Source organism: Patagioenas fasciata, chromosome 15 (assembly GCF_037038585.1).
Source record: "Patagioenas fasciata isolate bPatFas1 chromosome 15, bPatFas1.hap1, whole genome shotgun sequence".
Classification (NCBI taxonomy): domain Eukaryota; kingdom Metazoa; phylum Chordata; class Aves; order Columbiformes; family Columbidae; genus Patagioenas; species Patagioenas fasciata.
The window spans coordinates 11,949,698-11,965,963 of NC_092534.1; the positions used below are offsets into that span (position 1 = coordinate 11,949,698).

Sequence of the window (16,266 nt, forward strand, 5' to 3'; positions counted from 1 at the left end):
CTGTATTATTATTACTTTGGAGCAGAGTAAAGTATTTATATTTGATTGGGGTTTATTTGTTTCTTTATGTTTTCCTGCTGTTTCCTTTCTTGGATGTAAACTGTGGTGTCCTTTCAGCTGGGCTGCTTAGTGAAGATGGTGACTCTGAATGGGATTCCCAAGGATTTAGATAACTATCCTAAAGACCTGTTGCTATTTTTAAGGTAACTGTGCTATGGTTTTTGTGTTCTTGCCTTAATACTTAGTGGTGAAAAGAGATATTACTTTATAACCTCGCTGGCAATGACTAGTTCATATTTGATGTGTATTTCAAACTTGTTCAGACCTCATTACAGGGAAAAAAACCCAGATTACAGAAAGCTTTCAAAAGGGTTTTAAGGTCCTTTCAAATTCAACCATCCATCATATTAATTTAAACATTATGAAGCTCTTTTTAAATACATCCATTTGGATACAAAACCCATATGGGTTTTTCTTACTTTCTGGCTTCCCTGAATGTGCTTTTCCCTGACAACATCAAAGCAAACAGCCAGTAGAGGGGATTTCTTTGTTCCAGTAGCTACCCATCATGGTTCTGTATCCAAACCTTGAACAACTTTAAGCCAAGTCTCACAACAGACTCCTTAAAGTGAAAATGAATTGTTAAAAAATGCAGACTAGGATCTTGTAGAACAACAACTGAATAGAGTTGAGTCTGTGGATGTGGGAAGTGTTATATTGGACACAGTGTATATTGAACAGCCTTGACCCTGACCAACTGTTCAGTATCGTTCACTGGAATTCATGGAGTATTTGTCTTTCTAGTCCTTCAGACTATGCAGCGACAGGGAGCTGTCGGCAGTACTTTGCTGAAATTGGGAAAGCAAATCTGCACGTTCTACAAAAAGAGTCGTCCCAGCGGAAACAGCTGCTCTTGGAAGCATTAGCGTGCCTGGTACGTGGTGAGGGGACAGCTCTGCACAAGGCTGGGGACAATGTGTGCTTCAAGAATCCCCTTGTACAGCAGTTCTATGTAACTCCTCTGTCTTGTCTTACTTCAGAAAATCCCTGGCACACAAGTAAACACAGAAAATACAGAGATTCTGGGACGTCTGGTCTGTGACCTGGGTGGAGAATACATTAGAAGTTCTGGTGGGAATTTGCTGAAGCAGCTAAGCCGGTGTGAATCTTTCCTGCCCGATCAGGAAGAGGCCATTAGGAGCATCGTCAGCGGTGGTAACACTACGTTTGGGTATGAATTCTTCTTCTGGGCATATCAGCAAAACAATTCCCCTAAACAAAACCATTGTCTTGTTAAGACCTGAGTGAACTCCAACCAACTAGCTTTATCAAAAACTGGAGTAATTTGCTTGTTTTGGATTTCACGTTTGGCCTTTTAATTGTTTTACTTGATTTTCTTTCAGCTGAAAAGTTTGGCTGGAATTCCACTGAAAAATACACTGTCACTCCTGTGTCTCACTTGCTCTAGTTTTAAAAGTTCTGTTTCTACCTGTCAAGCTGACAGGTGCTTGATGAACCCCTGGCTAGATCTGACAGAGACCTTGTCCAGGGAGACAACATATTTTCCCTTCCTGTGGCAAATGCCCTAAGATCTTGGCACTGAATTGGGTGATAGTTAGCAATAGATATTCTTTGGTTTGCATGGTTGAGAAGGTAATGTATTTGTTAAACACCATTTTCCCATCCACTTGCCTTTATTTGTGTTACTAACAATTGCTCCTGCTCTCAGGGAATGAAGTTTTGTGTAACAGGAAGGGATCGAGAAGTTCTAGGATTTAAATCTTTCTTAACTCCAGATGTTAGGAGGACATAATCCTGGCAACTTTTAAGGTGTTTTGGTTTTGTGTTTGTTGTTGTTTGTATTATTTGTATGTGGGGTTTAAAATTTTATTATTAAGCTGATCCCTGCTGATTTTTTCATGCAGGCCTCCTGCAGCATGGTCAGCTTTTACCTTGAATGAGCTCAGTGGATTGATTCCTGTCTTTGATCACAGTATCCTGCAGCAGATCCCCAAGGTGGGTTGGTCACAGAGGTGTGGGGAATTTGGGAAGCACTCGTAGGTCCTGCAGGATGGAAGAAATATGGTGGGGTTGTTCAGCTGTTTTCAGTAGTGTCTTCGTTAGAAGTGTGGTGCCAAAGGGGATGGATGGTCTATGGGAAGTGAGGTTGGCCAAGCTGACAACCTGGAACTGCAGATCCAGGTCACTGTCATCTTACTCCTGTACCTGTTGGATGAGTACCGGAGATGGAAAGCAATAGTAAGTATATGCAATGCTTTGTGAGGAGGTAAAATCTCCTACTGGGCATGGGATGTGGTAGAGTTTAGGCATTTATAAACCAGCCTTTGGCTCACCAAAGGTTGGTCTCAAGCCTTATGGCAGCAGCTCTGCTGCACATAGTGCTTTACTAGTGAAGTTTGAGTAGCAACTTGTTATGCTGGTGATAAGCCCAAAATTGCAATATCCCCCTGATGAAACATTTTCTTTGCAGAAAGCTTTAACTGTGTGGCTGAAAAACTTTGCACACGATTCGCCCCTGTCCAGGAAACAACTGGCAACTCTTGTCCAGGAGCTCCTGCCCACAAGGCACAAGCGTGCTGACGGTACGGGAGCTTTTCCTGATACTAACAGCAGGATTCCCCCGGCTGCTTGTGGGTCTCCCTGAATCTGTCTGAGTTGAACTGTGAAACCCTTGGTGGTGGATGACCCAAGAGGAGGGGGGAACCGTGATTTCATACCTATCCCTCTGCAGCAAGGGAGCATTCAGAGCTTGACGCGAAAGGATTTAACACTGAACACGTTTGATAATTGCTTCCACAGGTTGCCCAGCTGGCAAGCAGGTAACAGAGGAGGTTCTTAACGATGACTTGATGCCTATTTACTACACACCTGAGGAGTTACGTGCTTGCCTGAAGAACGTCTCTCTGGCGAACCACCTCTCTCTGATACTGACCTACCCGTTCAGTGTTCAGCAATTAGCTGTGCTGAAGGAGAATCTGGATGAGGTAATGCTGGGCTGAAGAATGTCAAATTATCTACTGATGAGATTGCTCAGAGGCGTGTCTGGTTGAGTTTAAGTATCTCCAAGGACTGAGACTCCACCACCACTCTGGGCTCCTCTTGCAATGTTTGACCACCTATGTATTTCTTGTTATCTAATCAGAACTTTAATTGCCTGTTGGCCCTTATCCTTTCACTGTGTGCTCCTGAGAAGAGTGTGGCTCCTTCTTCCCTGTAATCTTCCATTAGATAGTCAAAGACAGTAATAAAATCTTCTCAGGGTTTGTTCTTTCCCTGGGGACCTGCTTGCCTGAGCTATCGAGCAGAAAAAGGACACACGTGCTCACGGCATCTCTCTGGCTTCGCTTTTTTATTCCTTGTGGACCTTTAGGGCTTTTCCACCTTAATTCTGCAAAGAATGTAAATTCACAGGTGTGATAATGAGTGTTCATAGCAACAACTGTGATCTTTCCACAGACATATCCTGATGGGTATCCTGAAAGTCTGCTTCGCAACCTGGGACCCCTCATGGATTTTATCACCCCAAAGGACATTGCCAAATGGAAGATAACTTCAGCTGACACGCTGTATTTCTTGCTAAGAAATGCGACTGATAATGATCAGGTTTGGGTTTGCTTTGCTGCCCATGTTTGCTTCCTGGCTTGGGAGCTGCTGGTTTACGATGAGCTTAGAGGGTTCAGAAGTGATTGACCCCATCTTTGAGGGCCAAACAAACAGATTTGAAATGATTCAATTTTAGTTTTGTAAATCGCATTTGTTTTTCTTTTGAGGATGAAAACGTAAATTCTGATTCAAGTTAAATGTGTTTCTAGGCTTCAACAATAATTAGACGATATATTGACTTGGGAAACCCCTTGAATGCCACTGCACTGAATGCAATTGGTACAAGATACGTGTGCCTTCTAAATGCAACTGATTTGAACATGATAGACCCCAACAGCTTGAAGTGAGTCAAATATTGTGATGTTTTTGGCTTCTTGCAAAAGCACTTTCCCATCAGCAAGTGCAGTTTCCTTTTCTCTCCATTCAGTGACAGGAAATGTTGGAACCAACTGAACCTGCTCTGTGTCCAGGTTTCAAAGCCCACTGTTCTCCATCCCACCAGGAAGGGCTCAGATTTGCAGTCAAACTCTCTTTATTGTACCTCAGCTGACAACAGATACAGTCTGAATGCATGCAGAAGCACAAGAGAGCTCATTAAATGTGATTTAAATTCATTTGAAAGACTGCTATATGATATTAATTAAATAACTCTATCTTTGCAAACACTCAAACTTATCATGCACTACCTGAGTCATTCTAACTTAGAAGACACCTCATTTTGAGCAGGAGACTGAGTAATTTGTTATGGTTTTTTTTGCTTAGCTTCTCCCCATACCTCTTCGGTCTACTGGGAAGAGGGGGCAAGCTGTCCTATCTAGAGAATCCCAGAGAGATACTCAGAATAGTTTATTCAAATTGAAGATTGAAATTGAATATAATAAATTCTTTTTCTCTCCCTAAATCTTCATTTTTCTGCAGACTGGCATCTCTGAATCTTTCAGCCTGTTCTCAGACTACGAAAGACATCTTGTATGTTAAAGCCAAACGTGCTTTCTCAGACCAGCACAATACACCTGCTTATTATCAGCTTATTGTACCATATCTAGGTATGTAAAAGAACAGGATGGGATGGGGATGGTGTGGGGAAAGGGAGGGGCCTTAACCAGAAGCTGAGTGGGTATGAAATACTACCGAAGATGCGGGAATTTTCCAAGGCAAGTTGTTACCAGTTTGGGAGAGTTTTCCAACTTGTAATTGGCATAAAATACTCTGGAAAGATTCTGTACCTGACTTAAAGTTGCCTACATCAATGGTCAGGCTGTCACAGGGAAAATCAAACTCATGACTGCTGGGATGGGTAAGATCTGCCAGGTCCACAAGAAATCCAGCTGCTCGTGCTTAACGCTTATCTCACAGCCGTGTCACAAAACATGGATTTTACCCTGTTAAGCCAAGAATTTATTCACAGCCTGAGCAAATTCTTCTTACACATCTGCCTGGACTCTGGCATTGTCACAGATTGGCTTAATGGCCGATGTAATACTACCACCCAGCCAACTGGAGTAGCATCCATATATTTTGCAGCTGGAACTCACTCTGTTAGCACCCGCAGCCTAATAAATTTTGGATTCATCATTGTAGCTCCAGCTTATATAGGTACACAACCCTGCTCAGGTGAGGGCTGTTCCCCCTGCATTGACATGCTTTCTCTTTTGGGTCCCAGGGGGTGCTCCTGGTGTGGATCTCCAAGCTCTAAGCAAGGACAATGTGAACATGAATGTTAGTACTTTGGCGAAGTTAAGAAGAGACGCTTTGATGGTGAGCTGAGTTTTGAAATTGCTTGAGTCCTTGCATTCTTGTTATGGTTGCATTGTCCATTGGTGTGAATCAGGACTCACTCCATCAAAGTCAGCATGATGCTAGACCAGTACAAAGTGGCAAACCAGCCTCAGACTTAGTTAAAAATATAATTTGGAGTCATACGTGGATGCTAAGCCAGTCTTACTGGGGAATTTCTTTAGCCCAGGCTCTCATAGCAGGAGTGGCAGGAGCAGAGGATGGGCATCCACTAGACTACAGTCCACAGGTATGTGCCAGATCTTCTAACGAGAGTGTTAGCTGTAATATCATCAATTTTGGAAGAAACTCCAGTGATTTGGGCAGCGACTGGAGCCCCGACTTGGGTGTAGGAGATCTGACATCAGAGGACAACAGAAATAGGCTTTGAAGAACTGTTGTGTTCATCCCCTCAACCTAAGGCAAGAGTGTCCCAACTGCAACTGCTCACCAGAAATTTGTCTTTGTTCTTCACACTTCTGCTGACAGAAACCTCACAGATTCCCTGGTCAGACATATTGTTTCCATTCCTGCATTTACATCCGTAATTCTTGCTCTTTGATTTCTCCTAGAGCCTGACACCTTCTGAGGTTCGGGGCTTGCTGGGGATTCATCTTGCTGATCTGAAGAAGTGGCAGTACAAGCCTCCCATCTGGGACTGGATCCAGGTGCAGAAACAATCAGAACTGGATAAACTGCAGATTGGGCTCACTGGGGGAACACAGGAAGGCTACATCAACATCGTCACACCCAAATTTCAGAGTACGTAGCATGTTTGGACCTCTGATTATTGTGCTTTAAATATTTCTTTTTGAGTTACAGCAAGCAGAAAAGCTGCCTTATGGAAGCAAAGTGCTTTCAGTTGTCTGTAAAGAGATGCTGCAGCTGCTGCAGCTCCCGGGGCCCTGCCTCATGCGACATAAAGAGATACCCCACCGCATGGGGATAACGCTTCAATCTTTGATTTATTGGCACTGACACCCTCTTGTTTTCCTCCAGCACCATCCTCAGCCCCTCTGGGTCCTGTGGCCATGACGCTCCACCTCCTGCCTGCTCTGCTTACCAGTTTCCTGATCATGTCAATTTTATCTTGAAAATCTTCCTCGAGAGAAAGCAAGATGAGGGGGGACCAGGCTGTGACCTGTCGTGAGACCTTTGGGGACAGCCATGCAGGGGTGAGGGGTACTCAGTGCAAGCAGGCAACGTACACAGCCCAGTGTTTGCTTTCAGGTACTTCTATCTTTCAAATCACTCAAAAAAAGAAAAAAATCAGTGTTCTGTCTGAAGGGAAGATTTCAGACACTTCAGAGCAGGATCTTTGCCTTTTGTACAGACCAAGCCTAGGTAAGCCCGAGTCATATTATTGCAACACAAACTATGTCAGTATTTTACTGCGCAACCCTGGTGGGTTTAAGGGTGAGCAAATGGGCTGTTCCGCATGTTAATGACGAAGTTTCTCAAAGAACCTTGTCTCTTGACACTGCCAGGATCTCTGAGTGGGAGTGAAGTCTCCTGGCTGGTTGTAAATAAATAATGGAACTAAGTAAAAAATACCAGAAGCAAATTGATGAGTTGCTGTTGTCTGCTCTTCATTCAGGCTGCCCAAACCTTGTGTCTGCAGGTATTGGTCCAAATTAAACGGTCATAACCCCCAAATATGCCTGCTAATTTTCTTTGGTGTCGACTACTCAACACTAAAGAGCTGAGGCTGTTCTCAGTTTCCTCGTGGGGAGGGCATAAGAACTTTGTATAAGATTTTCAGTGGGTGATCTGCAAGTTGGAGGGATAAACGTTCACTCCTAGTAGAGGACGAGACACTAGATAATGAAGAAAGAGCTGAAGTGGAAGCTTCAGATTTAAGCCAGCCAGAAAAACCACAATACAAAGAACTAACACATCAAAACCCACATTTGATTAGGGGTAGGGGAAAAAAAAGGTTGATGTTTTATTTTTTATTATTGCAAGGATAATCAAGATAAACTATCTTCACTTAATCATCCCTCTAACTAGACTTGGCATAGTTGGAACAAATCTGGATCAAAAATCTCATAAGTTCCTGAAACAAGTCAAATGCAATTTAGTGGATCTCTGAGCTTTCAGTCTGCGTTGCTGAGCCATATTCTGCTGCTCTTGCAACACCGGTGACTCGAATCCCTGAGTTGTCCCACGGTTTCAATGGATCCCAGTGGGACTGCTTGGAAGTAAAACAAGCACTCGGTGTGAGTAAAGCCGGCAGAACTGGGCCCGCTATCAGCACTGGTCAATATTGCATTATGTAGAGCAACGAGCTAGTTAATACCTGCTGGGCTGGAAAAAGATCTGTCCTCCCTTCACTGCCCAGCCTCAAAGATAATGAGCAAATTCTGGCTGGTGCCAAATGGCCAAAGTCTGTTCCTGTCTTGGGTTTCTGCTTTCCAGCAGGGACGTTGCCAGCACCGTTATTTGCAGGATGCTGAGGGTTGCAGGTGAGAGCAGTGTTGGGGGAGCAGGGTCAGAGCAGCCCCCGCAGCAGGCATGTTCCCACGGCCACCATCAGGACGGACACCAGGCAGGGGGACAGGTGGGATCCCGATCCTGGGGGGAAAAATGGATGGGAAAGATCTGGGTTATCCAACAAAGCACAGATGAGTGCTCAGGACTGTAGGGCAGCTTCGGGTGCTGCTGCCCCAGAGGGTCACGTGAGTCCAGACAACGCGTTTCTGCCTTTTGTGACATTGCCCACACCTGTACCCACCTGCACCCTCTTACAAATGTCACCTGGCCGAGACTTTTCTGACTGTCACCAGCATAAAGCAAGACTAAATCTGTTTGAGTCATTAAAACTAGGGATGTGGCTCTGTTAGGGCAGAGGAATTTGGATTTCAGGGCTTTTACAGCAATGCCTTGTCAGAAACACTGCGTGCAGCTGAAATAGAGAAGGCCATATCCTTGCCTTGTGAAAAATACCGTGTGCCTTGGCGTTAACAGAATTACTCCAGTGTTCTGCAGGACAGTTATAGATTCATAGAATCATTTGGGTTGGAAGAGACCCTCAGGATCATTGAGTCCAGCCATAAACCCAGCTGCGGGTGGATGGGGGCTGCATGTTCAGAAGGTAATGAGACATCTTAAGGTGCTGGACTCGAGAGCGCAGTGGATCCGAAGGCAAAATTTCCAGATCCCAGGGCAGTAATGGCTATAGACACATCACTGCGAATCCAACCAGTAACTGCTTGGGGTTTCTGGTGGAGAGCAGCCAGCGGTGCTGGGTCTGCCCAGGAGGAAGGTGGAGCAGCTGCTGCTTGTTGGTGAAGATGGTTCCTAAATCTTTCCCAACCCACAACATTCCCACCTTACCAGGTTCAGGTGTCAGGTTGATGATTCCAGTGGATGTGGGTCCAGGTGACTGTGGTGCACCTGTGGTTGTTTTTTTACCAGTCTCACTGGCGGTGTTGGTGGAAGAGGGGCTGGGAGACGCTGGAGGGGCACCGGTCACGCAATCCAACGTTGTGGTCTCGGCCGTGGAGGAGACGACGTTCTTTTGGGTGGAGTGGGGACTGGGGGTGGGCTGGGGAGAGGGGTTCACTTCTGTGTGTGCAGAGGGGGAGTGAGGGACAAGGGTGCTGGGAGCACTGTGGGTGCTGGGGGTGACGGTGTTCGGAGTGGCAGGAGCAGGGTGGATGGTACCCCCAGGTGCTGGGGGGTTGGAGGACACCAGTAGGGTGCTGGTTTTGTGGGTGGTAACAACCGAGTTAGGAACAACACTGGTGGTGGTGGCGCTGTGTGTGACAGCTGGGGGTGGGACAGAGCTGGGAGAGGTGGCATTGGGGTTGACAGTGGCCAGGATGGTGCTGAGGAGGGTGACAGCTGGGGGTGTGGCCGTACTGGAGGGGAGAGCTGGATGGATGGAGCATGGGACAATGGGGCCAGTGGTGGGAGCAGGTTGGGCGGTGGAGGTGACAGGGGGACTCCCGGTAGTGCTGGGGACAGGGGTGTCAGTGCCTGGGGGGGTCAGGCTCGGGGTGGGAACCTTGTGGGGGCCAGTGCTTGAATGAGCGGTAGGGTGGCTGCTAATGGCAATAGGGGTGGGGACAGTGGGGAGGGTGGTGGGTGCAGGGACGGTGGCAGTGGGGGTGACACTGGCCGAGGTGGGGGGTTGAGGAGAGGGGACCGTCCCCCCTTGCAGGCCGATTCCCAGGACACAGTCCAGCTCCCGCTGGGACTGTCTCTGCACCCAACGCATCACCGAGGGCTCGTTCTCAACGTCCTTCAGGTAAGGGAGGTTTTCCCCGAGCAAATTTTTCACATCAGTGACACTGAGTTTCTGCAACACACGAACAACAGCATCTCTGTTCATCCTCACGTCTGGCATCGCCACAAAATGGGACTCAGAACAAGTTATAACATCCAAAAGAAAATTTAAAAAGGAATAAAAATAGACACTTGGAGATGTGATGGGGCTGTGGACCCAAAACTCAGCCCTCGATTAGTCCCTTTGTCAGGGACGAGAGCAGCGGTGGAGCGGGGACGTACCTGCAGCTCATCGGGATTTAGGGCAAGGAAAGTGGTGATGTTGATGGTAACACCAACTTCAGCCAAATCTTTCAGGTCCTGTACTGGAGCTCCACCTTAAACAAAGCATATGGGGCACCTGAACACTCCCAACACATTTGGAGGGGATCTGGAGACCGCAGGACATGTCTGTGGTGTGGCCAACCCCCCGGCCAAGCAAGAGGTACCCGGCCTCTGTGGGGAGGAGGACGAAGGCTAAAGCACCTACCCAGGTAGGGCCCAATCCGGCACAAATACACCCCGGGACTGCCAGCCTGGCCGGCAAAGGCCTCCCGGGCTTTTTGGTAGAGTTGGTCCTTCTTGGTTTGAGAGCAAGAAGAAACATTTAATCGCCCAGCAGTCCTGGGGAGAGGGAGAGTCACAGGTTAGAGCCGGGGCCAGCACCCCAATCCACAGCTAAAGCCCTTTTATTGGTGGGGGGACATGAACCATCTGTCCCTGCCCACGGTGCCAGGGGCTCCGGCAGGAGCCGAAGCAGGACGGGACCATCCCACCCTGCTACCATCCCACTATCCGCTTCCCTGCGCTCCCAGGACCAAAACGCATCCCTAAAAAGTGGCTTACCTGATTGCTTCTGGAGAGATTCGCTTGATGTCCTCCTCCTGGAGATTACAGAGGTTTTTCCCACCGATTTTCTGAAGCAAGGGCCCCGTCAAGCTGCCCCCCAGGTCCAGGTACCTCCTGATCAGCTGCTGGATCTGGGAAACAGTTCACATGGTTGCACGGGAAGGAAGATGCTCCGGGTAGAAATCGCTGTGCTGCAAACCCTTCGTGCTGCCCACAGGCGATGCCTCTGCCCCGAGCTGGGCTTGGGCACCGAGTGGTCCCAGTTCGGAGTCACCAGCCCCCGTCCCCCGCTGCTGCCATGGGTTTACCTGGGCATCCCCCCACTTGCCACACATGGGGTTGAGCAGGACTGACAGCGTGTCACTGGATGTCACCCACCACCGGCTGATCTCCTCTGGCGTGTACAGGCGGGACAGTGACCCCAACAGCTTCAGCTGCTCATCAGGCAGCCCCGACGGATAAGCCTGTAGGGCCAAGGCAGAGGGGCAGAAAAGAGGGTCAGGGAAGGGAAAAGGAGGCAGAAACAAGCACAAAGGACCTGCTCAGGTGTTTTAATCCCTGTTCCCACAGTGGGTTTCGCCCATCCCGGAGCAAGCCCACAATAACTGGGGCTGCGTGGGGGCTCCTGTCCTGCATCACCCATCACCTGGTCCAGCTTTTTTCTCACGACCCGGATGTACGCCATGGTGAGCGGCTGTTCCAGCAGAGCCTTCAGGCTTGTTTTTACAACGTCACTGCTCATGCACAGGTCAAACTGCTCAACGGTGTCGTAGTCGATGAGTAAGAGGGGGTCGGAGACCGTGCCGGCCGTGATGGGAGCGTACAGGCAGCCTGTGGGCAGGGAGGGGTGTCAGGGTGCCCCTGCCCACCATGAGGCCCCAGAGCCCCTCAGAAGAGCCCCAGTGAACCAACAGGGAATTGCAATAATGCAGCTCAAGCTGTCCTGACAGGCAGGACCGTGAATCACCCTCCCACCCCTGGGTCCCCAGCCCATGGCGATGCCTTATTCACTTCCATTCCTTGAAGTTATTCCTGAAGGCCTTGCTACTGTTTCTGCAGGTGACGTGCACTTTGTGCCATTAAAGGTAACTAAAACCAGTCTGCTAAGGTGAACCCTTTCCCACATCCCCCCACAAGCATCCTCTGGTCTTGCAGCATCCTCCCCAGCTGCTGCCCCTGCCTGGGAGTTTTCTCCCTCTGTCCCAGCTGTTGCTGCCATATTCCTGCTCCCAGGTATGAGCAAACAACCCAGTGTGCTGAAAGGACATTCCCCCAATCTCCTCAGTTACTTTAGGGGAATCCCTCAGCTTTTTGCCCCATCCTCTTCCCCCCGGCAAGAGCTCAGACTGGTCGTGGTGAAGGGGAACACTCACGGCCTGCATTCCGCTTCAGCCTGGGACGAGATGAAGCTGTGAGAGTCCTGAGGATGGTCAGGGATTTCTCCTGCTGGGAACGTCCCTGGCTGCCGTAGGCGGCCACGATGCTCCTGACGAAAGCCTCCCGCACTGCCTGGGGGGCAGAGGATGCTGAGTCCCACAGCCTGGGAGCTCATGGGCACCTCACCCCAGGGTCTCGAGGCAGGGACTCACCTCGGCCACCAGGCTCAGTGTGGTCTGGTTCAAAGCCAGCACGAGCGGGCCCAGGTTTTGCAGAGTCTGTAAATCCCAGCTGGAAGGATCCCTGCAGCCATCGGGAGAAGGAACAGCTCAGCATCCTCTCGGGTACGGCATCCGCCCCATGAGAGCAGAGGCTCCTTACCCGTACGCTGTCCCCGCCCTGAGCAGCACGGTGTTCAGGGCATCCCGCTGGGCTCCTGTCAGTGCTGGGCAGAGCTTCAGGTTCTCCAGGACGCCGGGGTCCGAGGCCGTGATGGTCTCAGGCTCCATGTCGCACACCAGCCCCCCGAGGCTGCTCAGCTGCTCGGAGTGCAGGTGGCTGCTCCTCACCCCCTGGGAGAGACCACCCGGCCCTTGTACAAACACCCGGGGGATGTGGCGGACCCTGGCAACCCCCACCTCACCCCCCACTCACCAGGCAGGTCAGAGCCCCATGGAGCAGCCCTGCCCGCTGGGCTGAGCCCCTGGGCAGCAGCTCCAGGTTCCCGCGGGACGCCCGGGCATAAAATGCTTTGCAGGTCCCAGCGTCCAGCTCATCCAAACTGCAGAGAAGAACTGGGGTGAAGGGCTTGTCATGACCTTTAATGTTGTTTTTTGTGGAGGGTGTGGGGAGAGTTGTCTTCAATGGTCGCTCCATTCTGAGCAATGAGCTGCCAAGTTGCACAGTGCTGGGGGGGCTCCTCTCCATGTCTTAGGCATAGCATTGGCCCCACGTGCCCCATGTCCCAACCTCGGAGAGGAGTGGGATGAGGGAAGGACCAGGGGTCTGCAGGACTGGAAATGCCCCATGCGGGTCTGATGGTGCCTGCAGACAATTTTCCTAAATCTCTTCTCCCAGCAGAGCTCCTGCATGTCCCAGGATGTATCATGGCCACGCTGGCCAGCGCCGGATGGGTGGGATTTGGCACCAAACCCTCTGTACTCACTCAAAGAAGAGCAGCAGGTCCGGTGGGTACTGGCTAAAATCGGCCGTCAGGTTCTTGGCAGCAAGCAGGCTGGCTAGGCAGGACAGCTGGGCAGAGAGAGGCTCAGACAGTCAGTGCCGAGGCAGCAAGAGCCCCTTTGCCCCCCAGCCCCAGCTCCTGCCCACCTGGGCAGCGCTCAGCTCCGCCGGGTCGCTCTGCAGCCCCTGGGCAAAGGCGAGGATGGTGGCAGCGGGCAGGTCACTGGCCGGGATGCACGGGAATCCTTCCAGGAGCGAGGCCGAGAGGCTGCGATGGGGAGATGCGGTTGCGTTTCACCAGCTGTTCCCAACACCCCGTGGAGTATGAACCCGCTCCTTCCCTCTGGAGATCCCCCTTTGGTCTGATGGCGCGGTAAGTAGGAATAATATGGGGTGTAATTAAGACTTTCCCTAACCCTGGTGCTGTGGTCACACGGAAGGGGATGCCCTGCAGCCGTGAAGGTGGCTGTCCCATGTCCCCATGGCCAGGGTGGTGGCAGAGGAGCCTGGGCAGTTGGGTGAGGGGGAAATCAGCAGAGCCTGGATTTCAGCTCGAGGGAGGTTCCCATTGCATCTGCGTCAGCCCCATAAAGGGAAGGAAATTCTTGGTGTGTTTGTGCCGATACAAAAGCTGAAGCGGCTGAAATCCCAGCGCCAGCACCAAAACCGGCTGCGCAAGGCTCTAAATCCTCCAGCCCAAGTGATCTGTCACAACAGCTGTGACACGGATGTGGGGAGAAACGCAACACCCACCCACCCCTGTCCCACCACCTGTGTCCCCCAAGACCCCCCACTTGTCAGAGACCATGCTGGGGTCTGGTACTTACTCGGGGTGTTGCTCAGCGGTGAGCTGGACGGCTCCCATGATCAGTGTGGCCTGGGGACAAGGACAGGGGATGCTCAGCCCCAGCAAGGGATGGGACAAACGGCTTTTAAATGCAGGGACCAAGCGGGAAACAGGACCTGACCCTCCAACAGTGGGGCTGTCCCTGCTTCCCCAGCTGGGGGCTGGGTGGCTGTCAGGGTTAGCGTCCCAGCCCTTGGATTGGAGCAGGGAGCGAAGGACGGGATGGGACAGGGACATGGGCTGTACAGGGACATGATGGCTTTGCCTTCCTGGAGACAAACGGCCAGGGAAACCGCGGCAGCTCTGCTGCTCCTGGCACCAGCCAGGATGTTTTGGCAAAGCTTCGGTGTATCCGGAGCCATCAGGGACTCACCGCTGCTGCCTTCCCCAGGTTTGCGGAGAAACCTGTAACAGAGCAGGAGCAGGTTATAAAACATCCCTGTTATAAAACATCTCTGTTATAAAATATTCATGACCATATGCGCAGGCAGTCGGGGGCTGTTCTAAAGCAGCTCCAGGTTTACAGCCTGGGAAGGGCCTTTTCTTTGTCAGTTTAATAATATCTAGTAAATGCTGGCAAACACAGTGCAGAGCAGCCCCTGTACCGCCCTGCAGCCTGTGCCAGCCTGGGCAACCCGGGGTGTATTTAGAAGACAAAAACAGATAAATCTACCCCTGGAAATCTGTTTGTGCAGATTTCTAATGCTGTTCTAGCTGTGGCTGCGAAAAACTCCCACTGCCTGCAGATGCTGCTGGGAGCACCAAAGCCAAGTGGGTTGGGGATGAAAAGCACCATGGGCTGGAGCATCCCCAGTGGTAGCAGAGGGTCCTTGGACAGGCATGAGGGTCTGGGCAGGGTCAGTTTAGGGGCACAAGACATCACTTACAGAGGCCGAGGGCGATGGCTGCCGGGACTGCCCACACCATGCTGCCTGTGCCCGGGCTTCGTCCTCAGAGCGGGTCAGGGGACAGATTTTAATCCTATACGACAGAAACCAGAACGTCATTCTCTGTTATCAAAATAAACCCCGCAATAAATTGTCCTCTCTGACACCCAGATCCCTGGTCCCATCTGGATGCTGCAGGGAGAGGGTTCCCTTCCATCCTCTGCTTTCTCACAGGACCACACCAGGAGGGGAGAAACCCATTATAAACCAGTGGAGGGGCACCCACAGGCATTGCCCTCCCCCCATACCCAATCCCATAGCCCTCAGCTAGAAACCCCCAATAGAAAATAAATCCCAGCTCTAGAAATGCCACCGATGGGCTGCTCAGAGCAATGAGCTTATCACCCTTCGAACCAGATGTGAGCCATTTTTCCACTAAGTTTCATTATTTTTCCCAAATCTCACCGGTGGCCTTGTCAGTCACTCTGTGTCCAGCTTGATTTGGCTCAGGGATGCGGGTTCGGTGCTGGAGACGGTGGATTCGGTGCTGGGGACGATGGATTCTGTGCCGGGGATGGTGCTCACCCACCGCGGGGACCGGGATGGGCAGCACCGGGGACGTCTCGGCACTTATGTGCTGCGGGGTGGGGATGTTGCTGTGAAAACGGGGTGTGACGGCGCAGTTTCTCAACAGTGTTTTGTAAAGCTGTTTCCTCTCCTGGTTTTGGTTTGTTCGGGTTTTTTTCCCCTTTGTAAAGGGTCACTTTGAACTTCGGGGCGAACTAGTTAAATCCTCTGGGTTAGAGGTTTCTACACTCCTGTTGGAGGCAAAGGTCCTCCCAGTTAGTGAGAAACCTTTGAGCTCTTCAGGGATGTATTTTACAGTGCAAGTGGGGTGCAGGATAGGTGAGTCCTTGGTGACAGGCTCAGCACCCCCGGGAGGTGCTTCTCCTCGTGTCCATCCTTTTTGACTTGTTTATGGATAATCCCTTTGCCTTTTTTCCACCTTTCTCCCAGTAATTTCTGATCCCGCTCTGAGATGCCATCCAGAAGAAGGAGACTTAAAGAAAGGAAGAAAAGCTTTTCCGGGACTGTGTGATGAAAACCCGAGGAGCCTGATACACGCACAGATAATGTATGTGCTGTATCCCGGGCAAAGGTACGGGCAGCGATCGGCCGGGCTCCACCACCCGCATGGCTGGGTTTGGGGACATCAGCCTTTGCAAAGTGTCCCTGGACCCGCTGGCACAGCATTGAGCTGGGTTTGCCATCCCCAGTGTCCCTGTCCCCCACCCAGCAACCCGTTCTGCAGCACCAGGGCTCCATCAACCCACGTGGGTGTTTCTGGTTTCTATTTTGGGATGATTTGCTGTAAAAATAGCTCTTGTTGGAGTGGTAGAATTGCAGAAACTTGTTTGCTACAAGGCTGTTGGTGGGACACAGCCCCTGCCGCGG

The 16,266-nt window shown here is 50.7% G+C and overlaps 2 protein-coding genes across 3 annotated transcripts in view; one reads left to right on the forward strand and one right to left on the reverse strand.

Annotated features, from left to right (window-relative positions):
* Positions 1–7,044, forward strand: part of LOC136108732 (mesothelin) — a 32,929-nt gene extending 25,885 nt beyond the window's left edge. For both annotated transcript variants that reach the window (XM_065850838.2, XM_071815201.1), the window contains 12 exons: positions 118–203; positions 805–934; positions 1,041–1,231; positions 1,926–2,016; positions 2,492–2,603; positions 2,821–3,005; positions 3,478–3,624; positions 3,834–3,967; positions 4,543–4,670; positions 5,288–5,382; positions 5,973–6,162; positions 6,400–7,044. In XM_065850838.2, coding sequence (XP_065706910.2) covers positions 118–203; positions 805–934; positions 1,041–1,231; positions 1,926–2,016; positions 2,492–2,603; positions 2,821–3,005; positions 3,478–3,624; positions 3,834–3,967; positions 4,543–4,670; positions 5,288–5,382; positions 5,973–6,162; positions 6,400–6,494 — 1,584 coding nt within the window. In that variant the 3' untranslated portion in view covers positions 6,495–7,044. The remainder of the gene's footprint in view (positions 1–117; positions 204–804; positions 935–1,040; positions 1,232–1,925; positions 2,017–2,491; positions 2,604–2,820; positions 3,006–3,477; positions 3,625–3,833; positions 3,968–4,542; positions 4,671–5,287; positions 5,383–5,972; positions 6,163–6,399) is intronic.
* Positions 7,045–7,390: 346 nt separating this feature from the next.
* Positions 7,391–16,092, reverse strand: LOC136108779 (mesothelin-like protein). The gene is made up of 17 exons (XM_065850899.2): positions 15,277–16,092; positions 14,812–14,905; positions 14,298–14,329; positions 13,905–13,954; positions 13,225–13,345; positions 13,061–13,146; positions 12,550–12,676; positions 12,277–12,467; positions 12,108–12,198; positions 11,892–12,027; positions 11,165–11,349; positions 10,827–10,982; positions 10,516–10,649; positions 10,160–10,293; positions 9,913–10,007; positions 8,737–9,703; positions 7,391–7,974 (listed from the first exon to the last, which is right to left on the reverse strand). The coding sequence occupies exons 2-17, from the start codon at positions 14,849–14,851 to the stop codon at positions 7,892–7,894; spliced, it is 2,628 nt and encodes an 875-aa protein (XP_065706971.2). The 5' UTR covers positions 14,852–14,905; positions 15,277–16,092; the 3' UTR covers positions 7,391–7,891.
* Positions 16,093–16,266: the final 174 nt, after the last annotated feature.

Bases quoted from the DNA above. Each gene is read 5' to 3' on its own strand.
- LOC136108779 (XM_065850899.2), bottom strand. From the start codon at position 14,851: ATGGTGTGGGCAGTCCCGGCAGCCATCGCCCTCGGCCTCT. The intron at 12,199-12,276 runs GTAAGGAGCCTC...CGATGGCTGCAG, and splicing joins AGGGCGGGGACAGCGTACGG to GGATCCTTCCAGCTGGGATT. The intron at 10,294-10,515 runs GTAAGCCACTTT...CCCTCTCCCCAG, and splicing joins ATCTCTCCAGAAGCAATCAG to GACTGCTGGGCGATTAAATG.